At 38.7% G+C, this 24844-nt stretch overlaps 1 protein-coding gene across 1 annotated transcript in view; it reads left to right on the forward strand.

The window, feature by feature from the left end:
- Tmem117 (transmembrane protein 117) overlaps positions 1–24844 on the forward strand; it is a 444694-nt gene that overhangs the window by 278122 nt on the left and 141728 nt on the right. Inside the window, exon 5 of the mRNA XM_036208156.1 lies at positions 9004–9101. Within this exon, the coding sequence (XP_036064049.1) occupies positions 9004–9101 (98 nt within the window). The remainder of the gene's footprint in view (positions 1–9003; positions 9102–24844) is intronic.

A 24844-nucleotide genomic window follows, 5' to 3' on the forward strand; every position in this document is an offset into this window, starting at 1 on the left:
CCCCAGAAGCCTGTGAAACAACTGTGAAAGCTAGGCCCCAAACAGGGTCTCAGCATGTGTCCCACTCTGGCACTGACCTTACAATCCTCCTGTCCCTGCCTCCGGAGGGCTGAGGTTACATGTGTGTACCATCACGCCTAGTTTAAGAACAGAAATTATGCAAGTAAGGGACTGAAAAAAAACACAGTATAATATAAATATAATATAATATAATATAAAACCATAATAATCCTATTAAAATATAACCTACATAGATAGATTTATACATAGCAAAATAAAGACTTTGAGAATAAATCAGCATTGGATTATAGATGGTTAAATACACACTATAGGCATAAACTTTAAAAATCTATATGTATCACAATTTCAAAACTTCTAAAGAAGAAATTCAATAGTGATGGTGGTATGAAAGAGAACAAACACCAAAAATTAATGAAATAAGCCTTCAACATTTAAAACCTAAGGGCTGGGATTATAGCTCAATAGGAGGTTCCCTAGAATGTGCCCATGGCAAAAGAAAGATGAAAGGAAACGAAGAGAAAGATAAGTCAGGACAAAGAAGACACTAGGAAACAAGGGGAAATCAGTCAAAAAATAGTGGAAAGCAAGAATATGTGATCAGAAATTCACATGATAAAAACAAGGACACTGCAGAGAAGATTAAAACTATCCCAAACTTATTTTTTTTGAAAAATCAAACTCAAAAATATTTATAAGATTCAGATTCTAAGAACAGAAGCTACAAACTGCATAAAAATGAGGCTTTAATTTACCGATAGATGGGTATGAAGCTGGGATCGAGGTTGTAACCATCTGATTCAGTGGAACCAAATCTGGGAGAAACAGTGAAATGAAGAAGGACAGCAGGTGCGGGGCAATTGGGTATTGTTTTTACTAGACTGAATGTGATATCTCTAAGTGAGCAACGCACTTTATTACACTTTGCTCACGAGGATGGCTGCTTAGAGCAAAACCACAGTGAGCAAAAGGGAAGTGAGAATGATAAACTCACTATGGTGACGTCATAGGTTTGGGCATGGAGGACAGTGTGGGGAAAGGGACATCAAGGATCTTGTTTTTGTTTTGTGCTGTTTTGTTTGTCTTATGGTAAGTGAAAGAAATATGCTTTCTTTCTCTCCATTTTAATTCTTGGCTTTAATGTATACTTACATATAATTTTTTTGTTTGTTTTTTGTTTTTCGAGACAGGGTTTCTCTATGTAGTTTTGTGCCTTTCCTGGGACTCACTTTGGAGACCAGGCTGGCCTAGAACTCACAGAGATCCGCCTGCCTCTGCCTCCGGAGTGCTGGGATTAAAGGCGTGCGCCACCACCGCCTGGCTTGTACTTACATATACTTTTAAATAATCTTCGTGAATGCCTTGCATTTACACCTGATGTATTAGCAAAATCACAGAAAATGGCCTAACTTCCTAAATTACTCTCATTAGTTTCTGTATACATTTCCCCAAAATTAGTATTTCCTTCTTATTTGAGAGCAAAGGAGTTGGCTTCATTTTTAGACACCAAATGCTTATGAATTGGATTTCTCTTTATAGCCACTTTCTGGTAATAATTACTTATATCCGCTTTTCTGCTTTCTAGGCTTTTGGTGAGGTTGGTGAGGTTGCTAATGTCATCACTACATATCAGCTGTGCAGACATGGATCAGTCCTCATTTTAACTTTTAGCCACAATGCTTCACTGTCACCTTCCTTCATATCTAATTCCTAATGTCTGACTCTACTGTCATGATATGGGATGATTAATAAGAGAGTGTCAGGATTCTGAGCCCCAGACTATGACAACTCTTTAGGCTCTGCCCTTTGACTAGCATGCTTTGGGCATCACATTTAGAAAACTATTAATAGAGTGCTTAGGCCTTTACATGAGATTAATTATCACTTTGAGATGTTTTGTTCTTCTGTGGCCAAGGGTTTTGTGGATATTGGTTGTTACAAAGGCATAGCTGAAATACTCATTTTTTTCCTGTAATTTCTCCACCTACATATACATCATGTTATGGAATACGAATTTTCTACCAATATTCTAATAATCTGTTATCTATGTTAACAAAACAGAGCAGGTATGCATACAGAAACCTAACCCCTTCTTTCAACCAACAGTGAAAAGAATAAATACCCAACCATGTAATGTTGGGCTATTGTTGTTTACGGTCATGAGGAACAGCCATGAGGAACAGCTCACCCAAGCATGGAGTCAGTATTTTTGTGTGTAGCTTCCTGCTCAGTCACTAGTCATCATTCTCCTTTGCCCTATTTATTACAAATTATAACTCACTGTGGTAGGAAGCAAATTATACTTGACCATATCATATTTATTTGTGAAACTCTGCAGAACTTGCATAGCAAGGTATTTTTGACTGCGTTTATTTCTGGTTCCCAGTAATTCAGGTGTCTTTCTCCAAATGATTCAATATTCTGAGATGTGCCCAATGTCTTTACTTAATAATAAAACAGTCCGGGACTCATTGTAAACCAGTGGGGATTCAGCAATAAGGTGCAATATATAACAAAGGCAACATAGGCTATCATTGGAGATAATAAGCAAGCACATTAATATTCATGTCTTGTGAAATCCTGGCTGTGTTTCTGAAAAGCTGGAGAATGCATTCCAGGTTTAATGTTCACCAGTAGATGTTTGCCAGGGATTTTTTCAGATATATTTCTTGTAGTAATTCATCCATGGCATCAGTGTACTTCTACCCATGGTTTCCATTTACTTAATTGTGTACTCAGCTGATGTTTCCAGTGACTACTCACAATCCTTTCTTCTTAGACCTTGGGTCTTTCTTTGTGTCAGCTGGAGGTGCTGCTGAGTAAGGCTGATCACATTATGTGCATCTTTGTGAGTGAGATGAAGTTAGGGAGGGTAGCAAAATCCAAACCAACCAACCAAACAACCAAACAACCAACCAACCAAACAAACAAACAAACAAAACTTGTGTTGTTCTGCAGGCTGCAGAATTTCCCTAGAGTCTAAGAAATTCAAGTTAGACTTTTTGATATAACATGGCCTAAGTTGGACCCATAAAAAAGCAACACTGTGCTACAATGGATGTGGAGATGCCGACAAAGGAATGTCACCAACACAGGGATACACAGACTGAGTGTTTACAGTGTCGGAGACCACAGTTTGCTATAATCCATGCTCTCCTTCCCAGAGCTGGCACCTAACAGTACCTAAATAAGGCAGACAGAAGTGTATTACAGTTATCACTAAACACATGGCTAATGGAAGACAGGGTAATGTATCGTCAAGGTTACAAAGAAGTAGAGTCCTTGGCAACTGAGAAACCAAAACAAATATGATTTACAATGAAAGGGATATTAATCCGAAATTGCACAATTACTTACAGTATCCAAAAATGCAATATATATATACATATATATATATATATGTATATATATATATATGTATATATGAATATATATGTAAATAGTTGTCCAAGAGTTCAGAGATAGGCGAGATGGAAGATCAAACAACAGATGGCAAACTCAGAAAAGAAACATTAAAGAGAAAACACTGGGGCTGGCAAGATAGCTTAATGGGTAAAGAGCTTTCCATCCAAACCTCATGACCTGAGCTCAGTGCCCAGAACATACAGAAATGTGCAAAACAGAATCATTATAACAGAATTGTCCTCTAATGGGTCGCCCCCTCATTACACCCGCACACCCCCTACACTCACACCCATCCATACCCACTCACACTCACACCCCCCCCACCACAACATACATGGGTGGGGGTTAAAATAGAGAAAGCTGGGAATAGAGCAAAATAAGGTATCAAAGGACAAAAATTGATTTCTATAATTCTTAATCGCACCCTGCCAAATGCACAATATGGATCATGGTTGAATGAGCAATACTGAAAACTGAAGAGAAAAGGCACCAAAGACAGAGAAAACCAGCATGTTTGTAGTCGTTTCCCTATGAGATAGGAGCAAATAACACAGAAGGAAAGTAGACGTTACAGATACCATCCCCAAAGACGTAACAGCGCAGCAGCTGTTAGTACACCTTGAGAAACATCTTCACACAAATAGAAAAGAAAACATGTGAGCAAATGAGCAACACAAATGATTTGCCAGGAAAGATGAAAATAGTAGTACTAGTTTCCTCCTTTTCTTTTTCTGTTCGGTGTCCCTCAACTATGCCACCACGGTGAAGCAATCGATGCCTCCCATTCCTAAAGACGATTCTGTGGCCCAGTTTTCCTTTTGGACCAATGAAAACAAACATACCCAGAAGGATGAGGATCATGCATTTGGGGTTAATCTGGGCGACAAGGCATATTTGAGGCCAGACTAGGAGCTGCATAGTGAGACCCTGTCTCAAAAATATACTAATATAAGTGAAAACAATAATATCAAAAAGTGGACAGAAGGAAGATAAACAGGCTGGTTGTGGGAAAGTGTTTTGATTGTGTCTTCATGAAGTTTCTCTTATGGAAGTACTTACTTAGTTCTCTAAGTGTTCATCCACTGCAAGCAGTAGACAGACTCAGTCGGGATGAAGGACTGGAAAGTCTCCTTGGGTTAGTTCACTTGTGGGCCAATGTGACAGGATAGCAGAATATAGAAAATTCCTAAACCATAACAATATAGAAATAATGTATGAGACAGGATAATAGTTTTTATTTTTCACATTTTATAGCTAAGTGAAGATGATGTAATTTATTGATGATAAATAGAATAGAGACATTAAATGTTCAAAGAGTGAGACAAATAATATAATATATGTGATTGTCACAGAGGTGCAGAGAGGCCAGGTATGATTTCCACTGATATCTTGTATGCTCATAGACAGTCAATGAGGAACAGATCTCAAAGGCAGAAAGGACTTTGCCTTGACTCCAAGCTAGTACAGCATGGACAAGGTCAGATTAGAACCCAGGCTGGCAACTGGTGTGTGTAAACAACACATTGGACATGAACCAGCAGGTATTGTTTCATCTTACTGACTTTTCTCTCTGTGGGATTAAAGTGGAAAGTATAATGTTGCCATGACAATTAGTTAGAAAAATACACCGGATGGCTTATAGCCCACTGAGTTCTGCAGCAAGTGTGATACATGCATGGTATCATCGCCGTGTCTGGGCTGTGGTTGCTATGGCTCCTTATCAAAGATGTCACTTTCATCCACATAAAACAGATTGTCTCTACAACTGTTTGCTGACTTTTAAGTCTCAAAATGTTTTTCTTTTTCCCAACCAGACTATACAATATGCATGTCCTAAAGTAACCTGTGTTCTCCTGAGGGAGACCACCTGACAAAATTCTCTAAGTACCAAATGATCAGATTCTATGTTCTCTGCGGAGACACTGTTGATAGGTAAGTGAAGAGGAGGATTGGTTATGAGACCCCAATCAGCTAAATACATTTCTCCCAGCTTAGAAAACCAGACCTGCAATCTCACATTCTACTGCCTAACTGTGAAAGAAGCATCAACAGTCATGTGCTGCATTTACACCACATACAGTCATGCATCATGTTTACATCACACACAATAATGTGCTGTTTACACCACAGAGCACCTCTCCACTCTCCCAGCACCCCTCCCCATCCCCTCTACTCTCCCAGCTCCCCTCCACATCCCCTCCACTCTCCATTTCCTGCATCTTTCCCAATAAAGACTGCCTTTGACCAACACCAGAAATAAATTTGATTTCTCTAATGTAGAAGGTAATTGGATTTTTCCTTATTGAATGCATCCCTTTAATGATCGTCCCAGCAACTGCCAATTTAGCTGTAAGTGACCTCTCATCGATCAGATGAGATGTCTTAAAATAAAGAGTAGGAACCAGGGTGAAAAAGACCAGCTGTCTGGCATCTAAGAGATTGTTTCTTAGCCCCCATCTTATCATTTTACTGAGAAAATGCTTTATCTCTAGATGTGGTTTCTATAAAACAAGCTGCATAATAATTGGTCATCTAGCTGCAGATGACTGTTCTCAAGTATTTCTTAGAAATTACCCTGGAGCAAAAAATGAAAATTGAATAAAACACACCCAGTAATCATTTTGTTACATGAAAATATTTATCATCATGTACACTCCTCCAAGAACAGCGACACATTGCTGAAAAGAAGTAATGAATTTTTTTTTTTTTTAAATCTGGTCAAACATGAAATCAAACCTTGATGTTCTGTTGAAATGCTCAACACGAGACTTGCTCTCTATAAGGATTAGGAAGGGAAATGGCTGAAATTGTCACCACAGCTCTTTCTTAAGGAAGTTCTCATCTGAGACTGTGTGGCTGAATAGGTGGGATTTTAATTCCTTTATTTTGCCTACTTTTTGTGACAATACATTTCACCTGACTTCTGCCTTTTATCTGTCTTTTCCCTGTGATCATGTCAATAAATATCTTGCATTTTTTGAAGGAAATATAGTCTTTGGTCATCACTATTAGTGAGAAAATGAAAATTTGTAATTGGGAAGGCTCAGAACAAAACCAAACAGATGATAAAATAATGAAGGTACTAGCTCCCTTTTAAAAGCAGCAAGGGCTGGAGAGATGGCTTGGTGGTTAAGAGCACCGGCTGCTCTTCCAGTTTTCAGCACCTGTGGTTCACAACTGCCTGTAACTCTGGCTTGAGTTAATCTGGTGTCTTTCTGTCCACTATGACAGACACCTGCACACATGCACACATACACACACACACACACATACACACACACACACACACACACACACCTGCACACACACTTGTACACATGCACACACACATACTTGCACACACACATACACAAACACACCTGCATACACACCCCTGCGCACACACACACCTGCACACACACTTGCACACATGCACACACATACACACACAAATAAAAGTAAATAAAATACACATCTGTCCTTTTTTTAATTATCCCTATTAGTTGCTCCCATGTGTGTTGACAACAGGGGAGTTTGAGGAGCTGAGACTTACAGGTCTTCAATTCCTTCCACTCCCTCTCCAGTCATGATCCCTGACTCTTGGAGGGGTGATCTAGGAGTCCCACCTGTAGCTGTGCATTAGCTGGCAGTTATTATCCTCATTTGGTTATGAATCTTTGAAGTTACCACTGACCACTGCATGAAGAAGCTCGTCTGACCAAAGACTGGTAGCTCAAGAGTATTTCTTAATGGATAATCAAAATTCTTCTTTCCACAATGCATTATCCTTTCTTCTATATCAGGTTTCTTAATTGTGAATCTATATTTTGTGTGCTGGCTAGTTTTATGTCCACTTGACACAAGCTAAAATTGTCTGAGAGGAGGGAACCTTACTTAAAAGGATGCCTCCATAAGATGGGGCTGTGGCCACCCTGTAGGATATTTTTTTAATTAGTGATTGATGGGGGAGGCCCAGCTTATTGTGGGTGGAGCCATTCCTGGGCTGATGGTCCTATAATAAAATAGGCTGAGCAAGTCATGATGAGCAAGCCAGTAAGTAGCACCCCTCCATGGCTTCTGCATTAACTCCTGCCTTTGGATTCCTGCCCTGTGTGAGTTCCTGTCCTGACTTTCTTTGAACAGTGATATAGAAGAGTAAACCAAATAAACCCCTCCCTCCCCAAGCTGCTTTGGTCCTGATGTTGAATCACAGCAGGAGTAATCCTGATTAAGACATTGTGTGTTTGGATTTGAGATTATCAATTAAAATCGAAACTAATAGAATGATGTCTGTTTGATGGAGTATAAATTGTCTGGAAAAAGAAAGAAGTTATGTGTGCATATGTATGTGTGTATACAAAACCATATTTTCCCTTTTTTTTAGGAAAATCATTTCCCATACCTATAAGCTTTTAAAATGTTTCTATAGCAGGTTATTGATGATGCACTGAACATATGCAGAAAGCTTTACTATGTAATATGGCTAATGAGCAATTTACTTTGTTAATGAGCCTTTAAAATTAAAGATACATTTACTAATTCATTTTGTCATTTATTTTTTGTATAAACGTTTTGGACTGCTATGTGGTCATCCTTAGACATTAGAAAGGATGCAAAGATAAACATTTACTGTCAGGGATAGGAAAGGCCAATAGAAAGGAAAGAGAAGTGTGAAAATGGGAAATGGAATGTGGTGTGGCCTGAGAAGGTGAGTCAGGAAGTATGAGTTGACTGTATTGGAGCTCACATTGGAGGCTGCATAGGAGAGCACAGCTGTACCTGGGCCTCAGCAGATGGACAGAGTCTGTGCGTGAGGCAGAAAGAGAGGACACGTTTGGAAGATGCAGAGTTGTAGATGGGAGAGTGCTGGCTAATCAGATTACATGCATTGTAAATTGGGGAAAATGCTGTACCAGATTCTTGGCAGGGAAGGCAGAAAGTTTTCTCATGTGTTATTTATTTACCACTTCAGGGGTCAGGGTGAGGTGAGTCAGAAAAGTGACAAGACAGTAGAATGGAAAAAGAAGAGGACAAAATAAAAATGAAATTAAAACACACACACACACACACACACACACACACACACACACACAAAACCACTTTGAATTAGGATTTAGGTAATTTGGAGTTTATGTTTTTAAGCTTATGATTTGGAAACACTCAAGAGCCATAACTAATCAAAGGTATCCTATAAAATGTGGTATTCAAGTGAGATGGGAGGGGGTTCATACAACTGAAGTGTATACCTGTGTAAAACACAGTGATGAGACCCATTGTTTCCGACAGATAGTATATGCTAATAGTCTTAATGAAACATAGTTCAGTTGAAAAAATCCTATATAATCTCAATTAACATTTATAAACCAGACTCAGCACTTCACGTGCTAAATAACTTTAAACGTGCTCACCCAGTATGTAACGTTAAATGTACTCTTAGGTTTTTTAGTTGAATGAAGCTCAGGCCTCTCATTTGGATCTTCTCCTGTATTCTGATGTGAAATATGTGCACATTCCATCCTCAGTAGATGTAAATTTTAGGCCTGTATTGAAATCGGAATTTGAGATTTCCTCAAGTGCTAAGCCAGGTCCTCTCCTCTTCAGGTCACAGACATGATGCTTCAAGACAAGCCCTACCCTGACTGGGGGAAATCAGCAAGAGCCTTCTGGAAGAAAGGCAACGTGAGGATAATTTTATTCTGGTAGGAAATTGCCTCCTTTGTTTATTTATTTCTATGCTGCCCCATTCACTAAAGCACTTGGGTTGAGTATAATTTTCATTAATGTACAGAATTCTGTTTAGGAAGACTCTGGTGCCCCACTAAAATCATTATCATATCTTACAGATTCATTTCCCTTGTTTACTGTTCATGAGCTTATTTATAAGAAAGAAAAGTGATGGACAGCTTGACCTAAAGTAAGTGGTTCTCTTTTTTGACTCAGCAAAACTAAGCCGTCATTTTCATCAGGGAAATGGGATATATAAAACTGTCACCAGTATACACAAATCACATAGGTCGTTTCACAGGCTACAACTTCTGTTTAAGGATGTGAAGTCCACCTGGAAGGAGCCTCTGCACAAACCATCTGGCTCCTGGATTCTTGATTCTTCTTTCCATGATTTCCTCTCCTGCCTCAGCACCATCCAATTAATTAAAGAGCGACCCATTTCACCTTTCCTTTTGGCTATGGGTTATTCCCTCAGCATACCAGTTTTCTCTCCTATGTGTAAAGTTACATACACTAATGCGTAGTCAGACTTTCTTTGGACCACCAGCTCCCAATAATGACATGGAAACTTGATAAATATGAAAGCTTGGCTTTAGCTTAGGCTTGTTCTCAACTAGCTCTTATGACTTAAATTAATCTGTTTATATTAATCTGCATTCTGCCACATGGCTTGTGACCTCTCCTCCATACTGTACATCTGACTCCCTCCTCGTCTTGCTGGCAAAATCGCCTCTCTTCTTCCTAGAACTCCTCTCTCCCTGGAAGTCCGCTCCTGCCTAGCTATTGACCATTCAGCTCTTTATTGAACCAATCAGAAGGTGCCTTGGCAGAAGCACATCTTCACAGTGTTGAAAATGATTATCCCACAACACTAATGCTCAGACTCATTGTAATTGATGGCATCTTGTGCTAGAAAATTCTAGCCTGTACATCTGCCATTAGAAATGAAATAAGGAATATCTGTTTATTCTTAGATATTTGTTCCACTTTACTTCTTAAAAATATGAATGCTACAAAAATAATAGTAGTTATATACTGGGAGAAAATAAATACTCCACACAATCCTTTGCAATGTAGCGAAGTTGCTACATATCGCTAGTGATATGTGGCATTTGAACTCAATTCTCAGCAAGTAAACAAGCAGTTTTTTAATATGTGAGAATATGAGTCTGTATCTGCTTGTTCATACTCTGAATCCACAGGTCAAGCATAGCCAGTTTTTAATGGTTCCTTTTTATGTAAGCTCCTTCTGTAGCTTGTCTGAATATTATATAACAACGTAGCAAATACTTTTGAGGACATTCTGCTCACATGTTGCACCATGGACTTGGCATGCTGTACATTTGCTGATTTAATTCCAACAACCATGGAGAGTGGGTGCAGTTGTCTAAGGCCATTAGTCATTACAAAGGACTGTGTCTAAGAGAATTGATGTGCTTCTTTTCAGGTAATCATCTTTCATTTTTCTTCAGCTAATTGTGCTGCCTAAGAGTTTGAGATTACGTGCCTCTTTCTCCCTTATCTAATTCTCTAAAGTGGTTTGAAGTGTGATCATTTGAAAGGAGACAGACTCTAATATCAAAGGTGTTGGTGTACTGCTTCTCTTAAAACAATTTTCATTTAATAAATATATATATACAAAAATATATATATATATATATATTATTACATTGATCCAAGTAAATCCACTGTGGATTACACACTGCCAAGTGCCAAGGGTTTCAGGGTTCCCCTGAATACAGAAATCTAATGTCTCTGTTGTCATTAGTTACTCTTTCTTTGTTTTATTTTATTTGGATTTGGTTTTGTATGTGTATGCATGAGTCAGGGGAGCATGCACATGTGAGGGGTTTGTGTGGTGTGTGTGTGTGTGTGTGTGTGTGTGTGTGTGTGTGTGTGTGTGTGTGCTTGTGAAGGCTAGAGTTAATATGGGATATCTTCTTCAATAGCTCTTCACTCCTTTTTTTTAAAATTACATACCAACCACAGATTCACACCTCTTCCCTCTTCCCACCCCCCATCCCCACATTTTCACAATCAAGGTCACCCATGGGGAGTTAGCAGAGCCTGGTACACTCAGCTGAGGCAGGTCCAAGCCCCTCCTTCCTGCCCCAAAGCAGTGCAAGCTGTCACTCCATAGTTTCTATTATTATAAAGTTTTGTTCTTACATGTAATGTTTTGATCCATTCCAACCTCTAGTATGCGCCTCAAGCCCTCTCCCTTTCATGTTCCCCTTCCAACTGTATTCTTCCAAACAGCAATGCTCACTCAACCCACAGCTCAACCATTCAGCTAGGCTGGCCAGCAAATCCTATGGCTCCTTCTGTTCTTGCCTCCCCAGAACTAGAATTACAGACATGCTTCTCCATGCTCTGCTTTTATGTAGGTGCTGAGCATTGAAGCCAGGCCATTTTATTTGTGCAGCCAACACTTTCCCATCTAAACCGCCTCCTCAGACTCTCCACAGGTATTCTTAATCACAGTTCTGTGGGAGGAATCCATGCCTCATTCTTCATAGATCATCTTAATATCATTTTCCTCAAAATACTCAGATCTACGTACTCTCTCTCTCCCTTTTATATAAAGACTTTATTTTCATGTATGCAGTGACATACTCCCAATGAATAAATCACATGCATAGTTAATTGATCTAAAGTTATAATTTAGTTATAGTTATTGGCTAAAATATAATCTTACATGTAGAACAAATTAAAATTTAAACTTATTTATTGTTCATATAAATTATTAAAATGTAATATATTTGCATGTGCTCTTTCCCTGTAATTCAAAAGTAGTAATTCCAACCACAGAGGATGAAACAATGGAAGAAGCATTTAAATTCCATTTTAAGATATTTTTCTATTTTATACATTTTGGTGTTGTTAGGTTGTCTTGACAATAGTATCTTGATTTGTAAAAAGCAAAATCCGATGCAAAGAATTGGACATGCAAATCATATGGGAAGCAAAGAAATCTTTCTTTATGTTCATACATGTCATATAAAAAGAACTTAGCAAGAATAAAGGGCATTTGGATTTCTTTTTAGCCATAGGAGATAAAACAGAAAAAGAAATTGGTATTTGAGAAACTTATCATCTCAACAATAAAAGAGAACATTTGCATACTTCATGTCACCCACTCAAAAAGGGATGGTTCCTTTTGATTTTGCTCTAGTTATTTAAAAAAAATTGGTTTAAGCTCTATGCAGGAGTAAGAGGTATGGTAAGGAAAACTGTTGTGAGTTGCAGTGTGGCTTACACAATGCGCAGTTTGCTCTGCTTTCTTAACTCAAGAATGCCCACTGGCGTGTTGTCGCCTGCGGTTATCTGGCTGTCTGCTTCCCTGCCTCTGTGACAGGTGGACTTTCCTGTGAAGGAAATGCTTTCATTTGTACCTGCAAAGACAAGGCTGCTGCAGCACTCAGGCTCTCACACCAGAGAAAAGACTGAATTGTGACCGTGTTTGGAAATATCAGATGCAAGGGGGAATATTCACAGATGGCTTCCAAAGTCACTCCCCAGACCATTTCATAACTTACAAGAATAAAGATCTAAGAATGAAAATCTTTATTTACTTTCATTTTCCCCAAGGGACTATCAGCTGCCATTTTCACTGTCTTGTCTGAAGTAAAAGAATGGACAACAAAGACAGTATGATGTTCATGGTGTCATCTGTCTCTTTATTCTCCAGAGACACAGTTGGCTTGGCCTTGATGGGAAGCATCTTTGGATTCTATTTTCCACACACATGGCTTATTTGTTTTTACCAAGGAGAAGACATTGTCTGTGATTAAAAGAGAGATTGGTACAAGGAATTGGGAGGTGGTTGTTCGCCCTGCCCCTTCTAAGTCACATGAGTTGCTTTGAACAATGAAATTGTGACTCAGAGTGGCACATGTCACATCTATGTAGATGCATTTAGTTTTCCATGAGAAGCAAGCCACCTTGGATGATTGTGTCTTCCTGAGAGAATGTGAGATGAACGAAGCATCCTGAACAGCACAGTGGACGTGTAGTATAAACGAGTGTCAGGCCAATGAGATTGGGGCACTTTGAATATGGCAACATGAACTAGTCCATGCTGTTGTATTCAGAAACATGTCCTCAGACATAGTCCCCAAGCCACTGTCCCCAAAGGCTGTTTTATGGCCTGGACAGAGGATGACCAAGAAATCACTGACACGGATTATAGAAATGATATTACAAATATGATAGTGACAGAATGTTTGGTTAAGACTGTGCTCTGCAAGAAGTTGAGTTAGAAAAGAAATGGAAGGAGGTAGAGTATGTGTGTGTCTGTACACACCTGCTCGGCTCCACACTGGCACACAAAGAAGATAATTCTCTGTATTCTTGATTTATTTTTAACTAAGTGTCTCATATTTAATAAGCGCTTTCTCTAGTAGCCTAATGGTTTGGTGGAACATCTGACCTTCAATATTGGAATTGCTGCCTAGGAAACAAACGTAACTATATGTCTTCTGCTTTGAGAAGGACGGCTGTGAAAGTCAAAGCAAAGGGCCCAGTTGTTTCAATTTGACTCAACAGGAGGTAGCAAGGAAACAATTATTATTTTAATTTACACTATTTAGTGTGCTAACAAAAATAAAACAGCCGGCTGTGGTGTGGGGGACCCTGCCATCCTGGCACTTGGGACATGGAAGCTGCAGGATCCATGTTGTCTCCATGGCAGGTAGAAGACCAGCCTGTTCTACAAGAGACTCTATCTCACAAGAAAAAAGATGCAGTAAGTAAGTGACAAATAAAGAAAAATACCCAAGAGTCATGAAAAAGTCACAGAGAAAGAAGTGTCACTAACACCCTTACAGACTTCGTACCGTGACCTATATGATTACAATTCATTGCCATTTTCTTTTCTTTCTTTCTGTCTTTCTTTCTGTCTTTCTTTCTGTCTTTCTTTCTTTCTTTCTTTCTTTCTTTCTTTTCTTTCTTTCTTTTTTTCTTTTTTACTAAAAGCACATTTTGTCATTCTGCAATACCTCTTTGAATGCCATAATATTATTTTCTGTTGTAAGGCTAAGATGGAGATAAGGGAATAATTTTGTTGCTCTTTTTACTGAGGTCAAAATATTGACCACTAACCATAGCCGCATACAAGCAGACTTCATCTTCATATTTAATAATTCCCTAAAAGAATGTAAGCCTCTTCATGCCCAGTGAGCCTGTGGATGAAGTCTTGAATAATTCATCAATGGAAATGGTTTTTCAAAGACTGGGTACCAATCTATTAGTAATAATATGGAAATAATTCAACATTGAATATGGGAAAAATATAGTACTTTCAAATTTCCATGAAACCTGAAGATCCTATGATATTTATTTAAAAATACTCATCTATTCATGAGTGTGCATGTGTGTGTGTGTGTGTGTGTATGTAGAAGCTACAGTGTGTATAGAAGTCATATGACAATTTATAGGAGTTGGTTCCCTCCTTCCATCTTTATGTGTGTAGATGTCTGGGATCAAACACATGTGAGTTGGCTTGGTGGCCAGCACTTTTATCCACTGAAACAACTAGCCAGTTTCTATGACAACATATTTAACTGGAAAAAATATTTTGTATTTTCCATGTTTTGGTAGAGTGAGTGTTCATTATTATTTAATACTCTCTATATTGCTTTCTTATTTCTTTAATCAAATGTCTATCTTTGGTTGAAAACTGCCTTTGTAATTGAGGAGGAACAAACCAATTTTTTTTTTCCAAACCAAAATACCTGTACCGAGTAAATCGGTCCCCTTAACAGTAAATAAGAGGCTCCATTGTGAACATGGCTACTTGTAGATACTCAAAGTAGAAAGACGCAAAGATAATGCTCCAGCTGACTTTCTTGTTGGACACAAGACACTTATTTCTAGGCCAAAAGGTAACTGAGGGGCCTGGGAGGTAGATCATGGGTAAAGTGTTCGCTGTGCAAACAAGAGGGCTTGGGTTCAGTCCCCAGAGCCCGTGTCAAAAAGTGATACACACGTGTGAGCTTAGTGCTGAGGAGGCAGAGCTAGGCAGAACTCTGGGGCTTGCTGGCCAGCTGGTCTTGCCTACTCGGAATGTTCCTGGCTAACATGAGAAATAAAATAAAATAATGAAAATAAAATGTACATAGCACATGAAGAATGACACCTGAGGTTGACTTCTGGCCTCCACACACATGTGCACACACAGACACATAGACATCTATGCACATACATTACATTTATGCACATATATATGCATACATAGACACATGTGTATGCATAGGTACACATTAATTTGTATACACATGCACACATGTATATACATAGGTATATATATTGGCTAACATACATGGACACATGAATTCACACACACACATTTTCACAGACAGAAACACACAAATATACATATACATATTTACACACATATGTGTGTACATAGATGCACACATTTGCACATGCAGACATGCACACATTTGTACAAACACCTGCAAAGCTATTGCTGTCTCATTACTTTGTTAAAATGTGATATGAATCATTCACTTTGAAAACTAACCCATATTCATGCCAGAGAAATTTAACTCTTGGGGATGCATTTATGCCCGCATATTAGCCCAACCTCATGACTTTGAGAATTTAATGTTGCTGAATTAAAATTAGCCAAGTTTAAAGTAATCTACTTAACAAGTACTTATTAAATACTGAGTACAATGTAATATAGTTATTAGAAACACAGCCTTGTAAGCCTCTGGCCTGGTTTTCAGTTCCGGCTTCACTGTTTATTACTATGTGTTCATTATAATTTTGTTCTAATGTCTGTTGTTTCCAGCAGCAGATGCTGGCTGTGGTTCTTAGAATATAACTTTGAAAGATAAATAAATAAAAAAAAAACAGGTTAGTGTCTTTTTCAGTCCATTGAAGAATGCAGGGAGAAGAAAGGAGGATGTGTGGACCAGGAGGTGGGCACTGTGATGCGGTGCCAGGTGAGCTAGAATTGGTTTTGTAAAGAAACAGAGCTGAAGAATCACCTCCAACTAATGAGGAACTGTGGACAGGGATGACTGGTGGTTGGTTAGGTACCAGGGATGAGGAAGGCGAGAAGTCCATGACTGCTCTGAGTACAAAGTGATGAGCAGCAGCTCAGTGGACAATGATTGACAGCTGTCTCCTGCTGGAGGAGATAAAGTCCTTTGTAGGAAGCAAAGTCTCCAGTAGAACACAATGAGCGCAGACATGGAGAACAGAAACACTCAATTGTCAGTCACGTGGATATCGATCTTGGGAGTAAGTTCTAAGGTGGCAGAGTATGAAAAATATATTTTATTTTATAATTGTAGTTTGCATAGGTGGCAGCTACATGTAGCTGATGTGTGGAGAAATGTAATAGGACAGAAGAAAAAAAAAACCCAAATACATTAGGTTAAAAACCTGTAGAGAACAGGAGTCTCCAAATGAGAGGGAGTGCACATGGAGGGGTTGTGGGGATAGTGCACTGAATGAACAAAACCCTATGACAACATGAAATTGTGTCTGATGTCAAGAGTGCTTATTATGGCATACCATAGAATCCACAGCCAAATGCCAGCAATGGGTGAAATAAGTCCCAATGCTGTGCTCCTATGCTCTTAAATGCTGAGGAAGCTGACCTTGGCCAAAGTGGTTCCCTGGAATGTTCAAAGTCAAGCCATACTTAGCAGAGGAGGAATTGGGAAATATGAGGACAACTGAAAGATGAGAAAAAAAGGTCAGAAAGACATACATATTACAGCTTATTACTCTATAGAAGTAGTTGGCGTTATCTATAGCACACACATTTTTGTGTGAGAGAAGGGGCTCATTTTGCTACATAAGCATCATGTTAAAACATCTCTTGGTAGGGAGATAAAGAATAAATAGTTCACAATATTATACCACTAGACATTTTTAAAATGCATGAAAATAAAACATAGTGATGAAGCTTGTACACATTTCTACCTTTATCCCACTATTTGGAAGCAGGGCTGTTTTCTGTGCTGTGTCCAGCAGATAGCAAATGTTCCATGCATTCTGGAGAGGTGTGTTCTGTGGTCAGGGATTCCCATCCTGCCTTGCTCTGTGATATTTGTAAAGTCAATTTAGATGGAGGACTTCATTGGAAATCATAAAAAGAAAATTTAAAATAATTTAGTTTGCAATTAATGGGTGCTTTATAAGAATAATAAAACTTATGAATGTAATGTCTTCCAAAACAAATAGAAATATTTCTTTTCAGGGTTTAAAAATCACCTTGGCTCTAAATAGTATGTTCTAAACCCAACTGAAAAGTTCATTAAAATGCTGAAGGGTGTATTCCTTTGATGTCACAATATCACCATAACCACTGATCTCAAACATTTGGGTCATATAGATCTTTTCTTTATTTCTTAAAGGTAAGTGCAGTTTAACAGAACAAACAAATAAATAAACAACTCATCTTGCATTGCTAAAATATTACCCTCTAGTATAGCCCATCATTCCATTCACTAAAACCCAGACTAACAATACTGAGACTGAACAGTCCTTGGAGTTGCAAATGTTTGAAAGAAAATGCCCCTTACTGAAGGCTCCAAATGTTCAGGGTCAGTGGTGATGACAGGAATGTTGTAACATTATAGGTATATATACTCAGGAATGTTGTGAAAAGTCCCTCTTGAGCTCGAGGACTTGAAAACTGGTTCACTGTGTGGTATTGTTTTCCCAAAAGTATTGTGCAGGTAATAAACTTATCTGGGGTCAGAGAACAGACAGCCACTAGATACAGAGCCACAAATGGTGGCTAGAAAATAGGAAGAGCAAGCCATAGCAGAAGTTGGGCAGTGGTGGTGCACGCCTTTAATCCCAGCACTTGGGAGGCAGAGCTAGGAGGATCTCTGTGAGTTCAAGGCCACATTGGAAACAGCTAGGCAGGGTGACACTCGCCTTTAATCCCAGAAAATGAGCCTTTAATCCCAGGGAGTGGGGACAGAAAGAGAGATTATATAAGGCGTGAAGACCAGAAACTAAAAGCATTTAGCTAGTTAAGCATTTGGTGGGTTAAGCATTCAGACTTCGGAGCAGCACAGTTCAGCTAAGACCCATTCGGATGAGGACCCAGAAGCTTGCAATCTGAGGAAACAAGACCAGCTGAGAAACTGGCAAGATGAGGTAGTTGTGGTTTGTTCTGCTTCTCTGATCTTCCAGCGTTCACCCCAATAACTGGCCCTGGGTTTGATTTTATTAATAAGAACCTTTAAGATTCCTGCTACATCACTATGTAAAGGTACCTGGTTCCTAACCAGATGGCCTGACTTCCATCCCAGGGACCCAAACAATGGTATGAGTGGATAGACTCCCAGAAATCATCCTGTGACCTCCATACACATGCAGACCCATATACAAACATCATACACACATGTATGTGTGTGTACACATGGTAAACAAACAAACAAATAAACCTACAAATAAAAAAGTTTTAAAAATTCCTCCTTGGGAAATAATTGTTTAGTTTTGTGGACCAACAACTTTCTGTTTGAATTAAGATTTCTACTCAGAGAAAAACTATCTAAAAATAGTTGTCAATCTTTGTGTGAGCTGTCTGAATCATAAATGACTAGCATTTTGTAGACTGAATAAACAATAAAGCTCTGGTGTCCAGGAGGAGCAGCTGGTTGCCTGCTGCTCTGCGTCAGTGTGGTCCAGGTTTGGTTCTGAGTCTGCTGATCCATAAACTGAATTCTGTGCTCCATTGGCCTCTATTGGAAATCCGCAGCTGATTGGCTTCAGAACCAGAATTGTTAAGAATTAGTACTCTGCTGTCGTCTACAGGGCAACTCATTACTGTTAGCAAATGAAAAGAAATCATTATCTTGTTTTGTGGACCAGGGAACAAAACTAGGAGCAATAGAAATTGAGGCCAATTTTCATATAAGACAAGATGAGGGTCCTTGCCAATGACTGCTCTCTTTCTGGAATCAGAAAACAACTGTTATTTAGACCCACACATTAAGGTTGATCGTGTGTGTGTACACGATAAACAAGTGAGGTATATCCCTAGCTCCAGTTTATTTTATTTTGAGATAAGGTCTCACCAAGTTGCCTATGCTGACATTGAATTTTACTCTGTAGTTTAGGCCTTACACTTGTAATCTTCCAGCTTCAGCCTCCCAAGTAGTTGGGATTAGAGTCCCGTACCAAGTCAACTGTGTGCTGGGAAGAGTTGTCTTGCTCCTGGGAAGCCTTCTCAGGTTAAAGGTGGGACCTAGGTAGAGGTGCCTCAGATCTGATGAGGGAGGTACCCCAAGTTTGTTTTCCCATTGGTTAAATAGAACTTGCTGATAATATCTGGACAAATCGAGTGTTTTACATTTTAAGCCAATGTATAATCTAAGCAGAAATTTGCTATGAACCAGATAAAAAGGCAGGCTCACCTCATTCACATTGTGTGTGTGTGTGTGTGTGTGTGTGTGTGTGTGTGATTTGTTCACTGGGAGAGGCCTTCTACTAGACATGGGACAGTGGACAAAAGCAGACCTTGATGAACAAAGATATAAAATTACTTTTAAAAGGCTCCCGAGCTTTTTAAAACAATACACATAGCACATTTAAAGGATATGTGTTAGGACTGAAGATCTGGCTTGGCAGTTAAGAGCATGTACCTGAGTTCAGTTCCTAGTATCCATGTTAGATAGCTCACAACTACCTGTAACTTAAGCTCTGGAGGATCTCATGCCCTCTTCTACATATTATAGCATCTATATTCTAGTGCAGAGACACACAGAGACACACACACACACACACACACACATATGTATATGTGTGTGTATGATTATAAATAAAACAAATGTTTAAAAAAATTGTGTGTTATAACTAAGTAAACTAAGTGACTTTTATTTCTTGGGAATAATAGTGCATCAACATATCAGTGTATCATAACATAGTTACAGGGGAGAAATAACATAATCACCATGCACACACAAACCTTACAAAATTAATAAAATTTAAAAAACCCACTGTTGACAAGGTAGCTGTGGAAGGACTGTATCTCAACACGATGCAGACCTTATATGAAAATCCCAGAGGTAACGCTGAATTTAATGGTGATAAATGTAATGCTTTTCTTTTAAACAAGAAAAGCATGCCTTCTCTCCTCACTCTCATTCAACATAGGGTGACATGGAAAGAACAAGAAAGACAAACAATTAAGATGCATCTAGCTACAGAAAGAAAGAAAGATAGATGTAGGTCACATCAGACACACACCCGACAGGACCCGATGGTTGTTGCTTCTCTGTCTCAAGTACTGGGCCCTCTGTGTTCATTGCTTCTTTTAATTTGAACAGCTGCTTTACAAAGTCTGGACCCTTCTTTGCAGCGTTTCAATGGCAAAATCCTGTGGTTTTGGTTGCAGTGAATGGCGAAGCTGAGATTTAAGTGCCGTCTGTCTGATTTCAAAGCTTGAAAGCATGGCACAAAACTGCTTCAGTTGTTTAACATATTTAGTCATTAATGTTCATGTTTTTAACATGTGTGTTTAGTGTGATATTTTCTTTCTCTTTAAAAATGGTTTTTAGTTGGCTTAAAAAAGGCATTATATCTAAGAATTTTGGCTAGGGAGAAAGGTCAACATACAAGAGTGAGGGTCCCCACAGACACACTGGATGCAACAGCACAGGAATGTGTGACCCCAGAACTCCCGCTGGGAGGGGAAAGGTGGAGATAGAGACATGCAGAAGCTCCCTAACAGGCTGTTCTAGTGATGAGGAGGAGGCTTCGCCTCTAATGAAGTAGAAGATGAAGAGCTAGGCCTGTAAGTTGTCCTTACACCTCCACGTGTGTGCCCAGACTGGCATGTGCTCATAAGCATTCATATACAGAAGACAACAACAACAACAACAACAACAACAACACACACACATACACACATACACACATACACACATACACACACATACACACACACACATACACACACACACACACACACACACACACACACACACAAACAGTCATGGTGTTTCTCTGCTTATGTTCTAATACCCTCGTTATTGACAAAGACATGGTAATAAAGAGGAACAATTTACCCTGGGTCCCAAAATTAATGTCCTTGTGCCAAGGAGTCCTCTGAGCTGCCGAATCCTGTCTAACAGTCATTTCCCCCCTGTGTTCTTTTGATTGAGCTTGTTTAAAATAATCTAAAATTCAAAGTAAGAGAATGTGCTGGTGGCAGGATATACTGATGTAACAGCTCTTCTGAGCTGATGGTAATAACCAAAAGCATTCTGTGTATTTTAACTTGATGTAATTGTATGTCATTTTCTCTCAATTATAGGGATTATAAGAAAATAAGCTGAGCAATACAAGGTTAATACACCAATAGGTACGACGTGTTAATAGAAGCTTGCCTTAAGTTCATACATGAAAATCCAACTGATAGTTTTCTTGTTTGGTTTATCTACATGGTTTCCAAGGACCTGATTTCTGTAAAATGCAATTGTAAGATTGAACATAAAAATTAAAGGTGATGTCATATATTGACATTAGCAATCATCTCAAAACCACTGCATTTTCCTAATAAACACTGGAATTGAGGAGGCATCAGACACTATAGTTAACTAATGACATGCTCTGCTCAATGGAAATGAGTGAGTTCACATTTCTTGAAGAAAATCTTGGCTAGAAAGAGTGATCCAGCATGGTCTTTTTCAAGAAGAGATGGTCTTTTTCAAGAAGATATTCAATGGGCTAGAGAGATGGCTCAGTGGTTAAGATCACTGACTGCTCTTCCAGAGATCCTGAGTTCAATCCCCAGCAACCACATGGTGGCTCACAACCATCTGTAATGAGATCTGGTGCCCTCTTCTGGCCTGTAGGGACACACGCAGGCAGAATACTGTGTACATAATAAATAAATAAATCTTTTTTTTTTTTTTTAAAGATATTCAATGACATCCAAAATTCTTTGCCTTATAAATTCTATGATTCTGGGTAGTCTTATTGCCTTATCTGAAGTTGACATAATAAGGAATGTTAAATTAGCTTCAGCATGCTCTTTCAGTACAAGAGTATCTAGCCAACTGGTATAAAGTCTCTCAATTTTAAATATAAAGATGAGAGGATCCAAATAGAAACAATTCTATTATAATTGGTAATGTTATTTCTCACGTGTATGACAATTGACAGTGATGAGCCCCCTTTACATGTACATCAACTAGTAAAGAAATGATAACTGAAGCCAAATTCCTTACTGTTGACTGGTTGAGGTTATGAAAAGCAAGGAGAGCTACTATGATACACCAGCATGTGTGGGAGATGTTGTGCGGTATGTGGAGAATTTTTAAAACTCATCATGGGTTTGCTTTAGTCTTCCTTAGTGCTCCCCTCAAAGTTGTGTTTTGAAAGCTTAGAGTAAAGCAAACCCCTACAACAGGGCTTCTGTGCAGCATCCCTTCCCTCCCACTTTCGTAGGCTAGGATGATAGACCCATTGCTCCTCCATAGAGAGGCTCTAACCACATGAGCAGCCCTAATACAAAAGACACACCAATGGCTGCATTTTCCCGGTGTTCCCACGCTTCACTGTGTTGTGGTGATTTGGGCTATGGAGAGGAACAGTAGACATGTTTCAGGGAATCATTTCCCATATTTTATCATATCTAGATGGAACATACTATATACAGGTCTTCCCTCATACATCTAAAGGGCAGCTGACTGGAATTTGCTCACAGTATGCCGCCTAAGAACATAACACTTAATGAAATGAAGTTTAATGTCACAGAGAGAAAAAAGGCTAAAAACAACTGCCATGAAACTACATTAAGATGTAGTTGGTACTCTCTTGAATTGTGCTGGTTGTATGTCAAAAACATGGTGTTTCTGGAATTATAAAAACAGAATGTTGCCAAGGTTGAAATCATCAAGAACAATTTAATTTGTTTTTCCCTATTAACAAATGAGCTGATTTTTTCATTGTAGCATAAAAATCTATATACATATAATTATATAACTTTCTACCAAATTGTAATTTTATACTTAGATTATATGGAGATATTCATTACTCATTTCTATGAAAAGAATTTCAATATAAAATATCTTTATTATTGACCATTCTATGATGTGCTTCTGTGCAATACAAGGTAATGCAAAATGTTGGTGTTACAAGTGGGTGAACTGGAAATATCATCTTTGACCACCATGTGTCCATGCTAACCTGTAGAAGATGTCAGAGAAGGCAGTCTTTTAACTAAGACTGGCCTGCAGGGGGGATGGAGAGCACTAAATTAACTGAGATTGTCTGCTGGACACTTTTTATAAAGCCTTACAAGGTAAAGATTATTGCTGTCTGTTCAGTTTACTTAATACATTCTACTATTACAAAGTGTAAGACAACTCTTAAAAGGTCTTATTAATAAAAAAAAAAAACCCAGAGTCAGATATTATGGTGAAAACTGAGAGATTAGAGGAATAGGTTAGCCACAGCCAACCTCACCTCACCAACTCCTCAGCCTCCAGAGAGAGCTACTTCCTGTATACTCACACCTATATCCTTTCTTTCCCTGCCATCTCACTTCCTCTCTCCACCCAGCTACCTCACCCAGCTCTATCACTTCCTGTCTATACAGACCTCCAGACCTGTATGGTTAACTACTGCTGGGATTAAAGGCATGTACCACCATGCCTGACCTCCATGTTTAATATAGTGGCTGACTTTTTCCTCTGATCCTCAGACAAGCTTTATTGGGGTGCACAAATAAAATATCACCACTATGAAGTATTCCAAATATGTAATAAATGAAACAGAAGAAAAGGTGTCTTCCTGAGGAAAGTATATTTTTCTTTACTAGAGAACCCACCAGGACAGGCAAATGGCTGCCAAGATTTGTTCAGAAATTTTTTTATTGTACTTGTTTCCACTCTGGTATCAAGGAAGTCTTCTCTCTGGGTGTGGCTTCAGCCTTAGAATGGTCACTCTAGGTAATCATGAGATGGGAGCGTACAAATCAATGCCATAGAAAATGCCCTTTAAAGAGCACAAAGACGGAATGAATTATAGTTATGTGCCATGGAATGACAAAGACACTTTTTGAGAAATACACATTTAGTTGGCTTCAGCAACACAAATACAGCATGTTTTCATCAACATGTGGATATTACAATGACCTTGTACAAATTAAGAGAGGGCTATGATGTCACTAGGTGATGTGCTGTGAAAACGTCATCTTATTTGTAGTTTATCATTGACTTAGACATTACTAGGAGACATATGGGTGTATTTCTTTCTAAAAGCATCATATTGTTGAAAAGAGCCACTGGACTCAGTATCACTGATTCTCCTCATCTATCTATCTATCTATCTATCTATCTATCTATCTATCTATCTATCTAATCTGTCTATCTGTATACACACAATATACAGCTGTTTTTATATAACATATTTATAATATTGTTGCAGTCTTCAGAGAGCCTGCTCCAAGACTACACCCAGGGTTTGCAAAATAATCCATGATGTCAGCAGGAACTAAACCTTTCTATCCTAGTTCATCAACCAGACATCTGGGAATCTGTCCTTGTGTGATCATTTGCAGGGGTAACTGATCTACTTTGAATTTGCTCTGAAGTTTTAAATCAACTAATTGTATGTAATTGTCTTGAAGCCTTGAAACAAAGGCCCAGCTATGAAAATATATTTCATTCACCAAAATTACACAGTGTAAGAAGTAATAATCTTTCTGTCAATACACAGACATAATTGT

This window comes from Onychomys torridus, chromosome 16 (assembly GCF_903995425.1).
Source record: "Onychomys torridus chromosome 16, mOncTor1.1, whole genome shotgun sequence".
NCBI classification, from domain to species: domain Eukaryota; kingdom Metazoa; phylum Chordata; class Mammalia; order Rodentia; family Cricetidae; genus Onychomys; species Onychomys torridus.